Source organism: Tuber melanosporum (assembly GCF_000151645.1).
Source record: "Tuber melanosporum whole genome shotgun sequence assembly, scaffold_136, strain Mel28".
NCBI classification, from domain to species: domain Eukaryota; kingdom Fungi; phylum Ascomycota; class Pezizomycetes; order Pezizales; family Tuberaceae; genus Tuber; species Tuber melanosporum.
Genome location: NW_003298793.1, coordinates 171,832 through 181,547, shown reverse-complemented (window position 1 = coordinate 181,547; position 9,716 = coordinate 171,832). Strand labels below are relative to the sequence as shown.

Genomic DNA, 9,716 nt, shown 5'->3' with positions numbered 1-9,716 from the left:
AATACTATAAACAAAAGAAATACATAGAGGTAGTAACAGATCAAAAAAAGGTCAGTTGAGCCTATCTCCCACCTATGGTGCCATGCCTTCTCCTGTCAAACCCGTAGCCAAACTAAAGAAACCAACCAAACCCCACAAAGTCCAGCATGCAAGACCTAAACAAGTCCAACCAGATGGTCGCAACCCACTATCTGCACAGGTGGCCATCAGCCAACCAGGCTGTCAGGGAGCTTGACAGCACTCAGCAGCTTCACCCAACAGCCCAAGCCAGACTGGAAACACTTAATTAGACCTCGCCCAACCTGACGCAGGCCCGACCAGTGCTTGCAGGTACCTCTCCCCCCCCAATCAGCCCCCCTCAAGCCCCACACACCAGACGCCACAGAGCCTATCCAGCCCTCCCAGCTCCTCAGACAGATCAACCATCCGATAGCCACAGGACAGCTCATACCTAGCCCCATCAGGGAGCTACTGGTCTTGGCCACACCAACAGAGCCCCGACCCCTGGTATTTTGTAGCCGAGGGGGCCCACCAGCTACAGATGGAAGCCACCAGGGAGGTAGCACCAATACGTAAATGCACCAGCACCAGCCACACCATCTAGCCCAGCTGAACCGAAGTCCAATCAAGCTGGGAAAGAGTAGGCAGAGCCAGCCAAAGCCCACCCCACAGGTCCGGCAATAAGCACAGACCAAACGACGGGTAAGAGGCAACCCCAACTGATGCGACAAGAAGGGAGAGGGTGAGCGAACAGGAGTAGACAAACAGAAGGTAGGCCCCACTTGCAATGGGTGAAGCTGCTAACCACAATCCACAACTGAACCACCCAAACACACAGACAACGTGAGTGTCTGGCAGCCAATCGTCCCACACTACCCCAGGTAGTAATGAAAAACCACACCAGGGGGTAAGATTTTTCAGGATCAAAGCCATCCCCACTGAGGCGAGGAGGAGACACCTAATTGAATTACCCTAAATGCAGCAAGAACAGAAACTCCAAGGGAATGGTGATAAACCACAGTGTAAGATTCCGACCATAGAAACGAAAACGTAGCGAGGAGGGTCTGGGCAGGCACCGCCCTGCTACCTGAAAAATGATGCGCCCAGTACAACGAGTTGAAGCTTGGGAAGGTTATCAGTCTAACCTAAGGGTGTTTTGTATCGTGTGAACTAAGGACTCCATTAAAACCCAACAAGAAATATGAGCTGGCCCAGAGAATGACACCCGTGATCCCCCCAAATACAATGTTCAATCCCCCCAATCGAACACAAAACCTGTGAGTGGACGATAGACAGGAAGCCAAAAACATTTTACTGGAAGGAGCTCGTAAGCGAGCGTGATGAATAGTTTGAAGTACTAGTATCATGAAACAACCAGCAGGCAATGAAACGAGAAGCAAACAAGTAATCTGCCATGCAACGCCGAACAAATCTCGACATCAAGAACCCCAGGAACTACTGAGCGAACTCAGATATCTCCCCCAGAATCCAAGGAATCAAGGCCCATCATGGGTGTGAAAGAAACAGTCGGAGCGAAGCGACGGCAAGGACGAGGAAAAGTACTTAGAATTCAATCTAATTTTATTTAAACTCGTACCACCAATACTGACATACGACAAGCTCCAGGGCTGGGCCCCTAGGTTGTCACATCCTGGATACCACTAACTACAAACTAACTAAACCTCCAACCCCATACCTCACACATACCCGCACCATGCCCCACCACGAACACTAAATACAAAGCCATTAACAGTAAAGAAAAGTGCTCCACAGCTCAGCCTACCCACCAGCTAGGTTACTTGTACAAAATACAAAAATTCCACTACAGTGACCTGAATGTGACCCCGCAACAACCTCCTCTACTATAGAAACCCACCTGAATGCCTCCACTTAATGATCCCGGGACACTCCACTAACTGCCCTGACACCCATCCCCATTCCCAAACAAAAGAAACACCCAACTCTCAAGCGCATAGACCTGAGAGAAAGCTGACTTACAGGGTGAAAGGCTCCCTAGCCGAAGGGGTACAAACCATCATAGAGAATCAGGGGGGTACCACACTGGCAGCGCAGCTCAAAAACCTCGAGGGAAGAAGCCAGAACGAGATAGTCCCTAAGTCGCCGGTACTTGACTAAATAAGGCCAGGTATTCAACTCTTCCTCTAACTTCTCAGCTCGCTCGGCAGGCAGTGAACCCATCCCGAACTATGTAGTAGCCGGTTTGCAGTAGCGAACCGCCAAAGGCTATGACCCTTCCAAGTTGGGGACGAGTGGCACAGGTGAGGTCTGGTCTTGTTTGACCCCTCGCTTCTTGTTTTTCTTACTCTTTCCACCTCTAGGGGCAGGTCTAGTAACAGGTGTGAATGGGCCACCCTCATGACCACCCACTGCCACAGGAGGGATGCTACCAGAGGCGTTACCCCAACTAGCCACAGGCTCAGCCCCAGAGGACTCAGGCACCTGCCCCCCCGAAGGGGGTGATATCACCGCTGCTGGTGTCAGCACACCAGGATCACGCTACCCAAACCAGGAGCAAGCACCTCAACCAGCCCCAATGAATCAGGAACTGGTCCATCCACACTACCAACCACAACCAAAGCTGCAGGAGGGGCTGGGATAACCGACGGCGCAACGTTCCCGCGAGGAAGCTCCTCTGCTGGACCCTGAGAACTCTCAGGGTCTAGCCCACCCCCCCTAACTGAGACAACCATAGTAACTGAAGCGACCGAAGAGACAGGCGAAGAGGGGATAACTGTGGAAACTTCAGCCGCCAACATCATGAGATAACAGCGATTAATAGCACGTTCATTCTCAAGGGCAGCCGAGAAGGCAGATATTGCTTTCCCAGTGCGATAAAATCGCCGAGAAAGGACAGAGATGTGATGTTGAAGGCGAGAGACTTCGGCCTCTAGGGCGAAGTTCTTCTCAACGGCACGAGACAGAACCACCGACAAACATAGAGCGGACATGGCAGAGGGGACGGAGGCTCACTTGGCCATTACAACCGTGAGGAGGTGACCACAGTGAACAACAGAAAGGATAAGTAAAAGGAAGAAAAGACTTCCAGCAAACGTCGGAGGAGGTATACCAACGAAGTCCCTGAAAGGTATTCGAAGTTAAAGACTTGAAGCCTATCGTGAGATAGAAATCAAGGGCTCTGATTGGATCGACACCGAACCTTCACGTCTGACATAAGGTGAAAGAAGGAGGAAAAGTACTTAGAATTCAATCTAATTTTATTTAAACTTGTACCACCAACACTGGCATACAACGAGCCCCCGCCAACACAGGAATACTACTAAACCTAAGGTAACTAAGTCTACGGCCCCACACCTGTCATCCCGAGTCATGCCCGCACAAGAACTAATTACAAGACCATCAAACAACCCAGCGCCCACCCCAGTCCAAGTCCGTAGCCCCTCTGGTATGAAGCCAATCAGCACTAAGCGTAGCCGAAGCCGAGCAAAAGACCAACCCAACCAGGTTCCTCGTCCAACAATCATAAAATCACTACCACCCAGTCTAAATACCGTCCCGTGATACCTCCACCACAATAGAAAATTAAACAAAATACACAAACTAAACCTACAGGCAATATAATGGCAGGGAGGAGGAAACCAACATGTCAACCTTTCGCACCTGCATGCCAAAGGCCATCGACCCTATGAACCTTCTTTCCTGGTTGCCTCCGCGGAGCGTACCGGTGAGGAGGACCTGTACCTGCTACCTGTCCTCCAAACAAAACACTATAAACAAAGGAAATACATAGAGGTAGTAACAGACCAAAAAAGGTTAGTGGGGCCTATCTCCCACCCATAGTGCCATGCCTCCTCCTGCTAAACCCATAGCCAAACCAAAGAAACCAACCAAACCCCACAAAATCCAGCACACAAGACCCAAACAAGTCCAACCAGGTGGTCACAACCTACTATCTGCATAGGTGGCCATCAGCTAGCCGGTCCATCAGGGAGCTTACAGCACTCAGCAACTTTATCCAACAGCCCGAGCCCGACTGCAAACACTTAATTAGACCTCGTCCATCCTGACACAGGCCTAACCGGTGCTTGCAGGTACCTCTCCCTCCCCATTCAGCCCCCCCCAAGCCCCACACACCAGACGCCACAGAGCCCATCCAGCCCCCTTAGCCCCTCAGACAGATTAACCATCCAACGGCCACAGGACAGCCTATACCTAACCCCATCAGGCAGCCACTGGTCTTGGCCACACTAACAGAGCCCCAACCCTCAGCACCTTGTAGCCGTGGGGCCTCACTAGCCACAGTTGAGAGCTACAAGGAAGGCAGCACCAATACCCGAAGGCACCGGCACCAGCCACACCATCCCACTCAGCTAAACCGAAGTCCAACCAAGTTGGGAAGAGTAGGCAGAGCCAGCCGAAGCCAGCCCCACAGGTCAGGAGACCCAGACCAAACGACAGGTAAGAGGCACCCCCAACTGACGTGACAGGAAGGAGCAGGGCGAGAGAACAGAAGCAGACAAACAGAAGGTAGGCCCCAATTGCAATGGGTGAAGCCGCCAACAACAATCCACAACCGAACCACACAAACACACAGACTACACATGTGTCTGGCAGCCAATCGTCCCACACCACCCCAGGCAGCAACAAAAACCACACTAGGAGGTAAGATTTTTCAGAGTCAAAGTCATCCCCACCGAGGTGAGGAGGAGACACCTGACTGAACCACCGTAAATACCACAAGAACAAAAACTCTAAGGGAATGGTAATAAACAACATCGTAGGATTCTGACCATAGAAACATAGTATAACGAGGAGGAGCTGGGTAGGCACTCCCCTGCCACCTGAGGAGTGATTTAGCCGGTACGACAAGTTAAAACTTGGGAAGGTCATCAGTCTAACCCAAGGGTGTTTTGTATCGTGAGAACAAAGGACTCCGTTAAAACCCAACATCAAATATGAGCTGGCCCAGAGAATGACAGGAGTAATCCCCCCAAACACAATATTCTATCCCCCCCAATCGAACGTGAAACCTGTGAGTAGATGATAGAAAGGAAGCTGAAGACATTTTACTGAAAGAGGCTCGTAAGCGACCATGTTGTTGTGCTCGAAGTGACAGTATCGTGAGAAACCATCAGACGACGAAACGAGAAGCAAACATGTAATCCACCATGCAACGCCAACAGACCTCAACACTAAAGACCCCAGGAACTACTGAGCGAACTCAGATATCTCCCCCAGAATCCAAGGCATCAAGGCCCACCATGGGTGCAAAAGAATTGCTTACAGCAAAGCGACATCAAGGACGAGGAAAAGTACTTAGAACAAAGCATGAAGAACCTAGCCTCCTCGGCCACATCGGACTCCTTATATAGTGTTCTTCCCACCCGTTGTCATGTGACCCAAAATGGTCACATGTACAAAACCAAATCCTTACAAACTAGTCATGTGACTAAAGTGGTCACATGCTCAAAACCCATGACCTCATAGCAAGGTCATGTGCCAAACTCATAAACCAATCATAACACAATAAACAGGTCATATGACTCGACTGAGTCATATGCGTTAAACCCATGACCTCATAACAAGGTCATGTGCAAAACATAAATCATATGCGCAAGGCATACCCACAAGTCACACTCACAAGGCATACCCGTCAGGCGCACGTCCTATAACTCATATTTGAGCCATGTGCGAAAGCATCACAAATCCCACACATAATAAATCATATGACTCGAATAAGTCATATGTGTGAAACAATAACATGCCTGTGACTCATAACCATGTGTCACGTGAAAACCTTTTCCTCGCCAAGCCACATTTGTGACACCTATTCTCTTTATTATGCCAGCCACATATTTTGGAGAAGTTGGCAGTGCTCCAAGAGTTCCTCTTCTTAAATGGTCTGCGATACTTACACTAAACTGGTATGCAAACATGTCTCCATGCAGAGTCGCTGCCAAACTCAGACTCAAAAGATCAATAGTTGAGCACATTTTAAGAAAAGCAAAAATATGAAAACAGTGCCAGTGTGTAAAATACAAAGATATCGAAAAGATTAACTAACAATAAACAAGGCTTGGGCAGCTGATCCAGAGGACTTTGATGATGTATTAGGCTGTTTGTCAAGCTGTCATGGTAGTGGAAACTTCAAGAAATATCCTGCAGGTTCATCGGAATCGATCGCTCTTTGAGACCTAAGCCAGAAAGATGAAAAGCATTAGCAGCGGACATTCTTGCAGATTACCCATGAGCTAGGAATACATGCTGCCCATTCTACCCTAGAGTAAATCTTTCATACTCAGTACAATATCTTCCACTGAAACCCTGCTCACAAGCCAAGTCTCACAGCAGGTCACATGAAAGCCCATTTGGCCATTGCTCATATGGCCCTACATATTGCGGTGAATACGATTGTTTTTACCCATGAAATGTGGGTGGAGTTCAACAAACCCTGATGGCCGTGAAATATTTCATGATATCAAGGAGTTGATGCAAACAAATATGCTATTCATGATAAAGATAATAAAAAGTAGCAAATTGGTGTTATGTTCTGGAGCACCATTATCCTGGGTATGAAAGATCCATACCACGTTTGGGAACCAGATACAGCAGAAGAAAAGGAAAGCCACAAACAAATTGTTAACGAAGACAATCAAATACGACTCAAACGATAAGAAGTAAATCAACAACAAGCCCAGGTTCTAGGTACCTGGCAGCACGAAAAGCTCAGTTCTTTCAACAATAACATTGACGAACTTAAGCTAGTCAAAGGTAAAGCTGGACGGTATAAGAGGAAATGGAGATGCACAGAGCAGATGTTCCGTGAACCTCCCTTAGATTTCATGAGCAAAGGTGGAATAAATTGGGTCTCTTACCGAGAGAGAGTATTACGCCCAAAGCTATACCCCTGGATGGCATCTGTGAGGGAGTGGCTAGGAGTTCCACACCTTTATCTTGTTGAAGATAATGCCCCTAGCCATCAAACGGCACGAAGAGGTGATGAGGAGGAGATAAAGTTGCATGGCATTGTAACTCTTAGTTGGCCCTCAAAGTCCCCCGATTTGAATCAGATTGAATCAATTTGGAGCTAAGAAAAAGATGAGATTTCTACATGGAACTTCATTGGAGCGAGCCGGCATGCTGTAAATGGGGCAAAAGATATCTTAATTAGTACTTGGAAAGAATTGCCGTAGGAGGTTATTGATAACAAGTATCACGCATTTCACGAAAAACTCCAGAGAGTTATTCTTCACAATGGTAATAATAATTTCAATGGATAGGTAGAGAATAGACCTCCTTGTCAACTGTGCCAGCTCCAATAAGGCAACAGTGAGGTTGTAAATATGCGTGTTTCTTATCATGGTTGAAGCTCTATCTGTAGCGGATATATGACCTATTCAGTAGGTCCGGAATAGGCGTAGTATCCATTCGTCAATCACTTCCGAAATAAGGTGCCCGGCTTCAACTCGGCCGCGCGAGTACTGATAACTCCGAACGATATGAGCATGGAAGTCATACCCGGAAAATAAAAGCTCAAGGATAGAAAGGGTGGATTTATAATGGATGGGTAGGCGTAGAAGGGAAAGAAGCGGTTGGTTTTCATGATGGTACTTGTATCCACTGTGCTTTATACAGTAATATTATCATCGCCCGAAAAAGAGCGACTGGTGGAAGTGGCAGGACGGAGGATCGAGTGATGCATCATTTTCATTGTATGCATATGATATTATCCTTTCTTTTTCTTGAGATGGGTGGTGAGGAAACCGTGTCTGGATCACCCCCAGCCTATTGTGCTGGATTATACAGTACGCGTGCTGAAAAACGCTGGCGCGGAGCAGAATGCAGGGTTTTGGGGCTGCAGTACCGTACCGGTATCATATCAATTCTATGGTTTCCGCCGCGCTCCCCATCCCTCGCTTCTTTCGACTGGAAAAACTTCCCGTCTTCACCTCCCCTGCTTTTGTCTGCCGGCGCGATACATGATTGCTGTGTACTCGTCTTCGTGGTTCCATTTCTTCATTCTTTGACACCTAATACCCTCCCTTTCTCTCTCCATCTCCTTTGACATCCGGGTCCCCCAAACCCTGCTCATTCGAAAGCCTACCTGCCCATCTATTAATTCTCTCACTTTCCCTTCCGTGCTATTGTTTTCATTGAATTTCGGAACTTCGATTTCAGCCTCCCTTTTTTTCCTCTTTCTGTTGCGGAACAACTTCGTCTTTGATATAGGGTTTACCTTTTGCCCGGCGTCTAGGCTATGGCGTCGAAAAACGGTGCGGCCTCCTACGGCACAGGTGCTGAGTTGGATGCTGCCGGGACGAGGAGAAGAAACGTACCTGGTGGATCACTAGTCGGAGGCGATATCGTTGTGCCAGCACTGGAGGATACTAAGAAACAGCAGAAGATTGTGAGTTGTTGCGCTTATTGATCCCACCGTTTTCCCTTCTAAAATAAGACAACCGCCGCCCCCTTTTCTGAGCCTTGTCCGGAAAGCCACAGTGCAGCTGGCCTTTCCATTGTGCTTGGGCGGTAATGTTGACTGAGTGAAACTTTGCGGTAATTGTAGGATCAAGCTGGTGATGTGGACATCGAGGCTATAGTAGCTCCGATATTCTTCACACTCTTGTCCTTCTTCACGAGGCTATACAAGATCGGGCAGTCTAATATCGTTACATGGGATGAAGCACAGTACGTCGACACCTTTCTCTCTTTCTCGATGAGAAGTTTTTCTGGCTTGCGTGGGAATTTTAAGGGGCTTTGGAGGGGCCCAATTTTCGAAGAACACGATCGCTGACAAGGATGCCTGGATAGCTTTGGAAAATTTGGATCTCATTACCTTAAGCGCGAATTCTACTTCGATGTGCATCCTCCGCTTGGAAAGATGCTTGTGGGTCTCTCGGGTTGGATGGCCGGGTATAATGGCTCTTTTGAGTTCAAGTCTGGAGAAGTTTACCCGGAAGGACTTAACTATACCTTCATGAGAGTCTTCAATGCTACCTTCGGAGCTCTGTGTGTTCCTCTTGCCTACTTTACCGCCAAGGAATTGAAACTTTCGAAGCCTGCGGTATGGCTGGTGACTCTGATGGTTTTGTGTGGTATGTTGGAGATCGAGAACTTTACGCACCATGGGCTGATACTTGTTTCAATGCAGAGAACTCGTATGCTACCATCAGCAGGTTTATCTTGCTCGATTCTATGCTTCTGTTCTTTACCTTCACTACTATGCTTTGCTTCGCACGGTTCCACAGACTCCAAACCAAGTCTTTCTCGCCCCAGTGGTGGCTGTGGCTGGTTCTTAGCGGACTCTCAATCGGTTGTGTCTGCAGGTAGGTTTGCACTGATTCGTTATGTCGGTGCTTTCTGACCTTGTAGTGTTAAATGGGTTGGACTGTTTGTTACCGGAGTTGTTGGCCTTTACACTATCGAGGACTTGTGGAACAAGTTCGGAGATCTTAAGATGCCCAAGGTGCGTTTAAGTCTTTTTGTCGGAGAGGGCACTAACTCATAGTGTCATAGATTGTATATGCACAACATTGGGTCGCTCGCATTATTGGCCTTATTGTGATCCCTATGGTTGTTTACATGTGGAGTTTCTGGATGCACTTCGCTATCCTCGAGAATTCTGGCCCCGGAGATGCCCAGATGAGCTCTCTGTTCCAGGCTAACCTCAAAGGGACGGACCTTACCGATAGTCCGTTGGAAATCGCTCTTGGCTCACGTGCCACTATCAAGAACAT

The 9,716-nt window shown here is 48.2% G+C and overlaps 1 protein-coding gene; it reads left to right on the top strand.

Annotated features, from left to right (window-relative positions):
- Positions 1-7,875: 7,875 nt before the first annotated feature.
- The window catches only part of GSTUM_00002470001 (uncharacterized protein), a 3,708-nt gene continuing 1,867 nt past the window's right edge, over positions 7,876-9,716 (top strand). The window contains exons 1-6 of the mRNA XM_002836233.2: positions 7,876-8,386; positions 8,546-8,667; positions 8,791-9,074; positions 9,131-9,305; positions 9,352-9,445; positions 9,496-9,697. Of these exons, the coding sequence (XP_002836279.1) occupies positions 8,237-8,386; positions 8,546-8,667; positions 8,791-9,074; positions 9,131-9,305; positions 9,352-9,445; positions 9,496-9,697 (1,027 nt within the window). The 5' untranslated portion in view covers positions 7,876-8,236.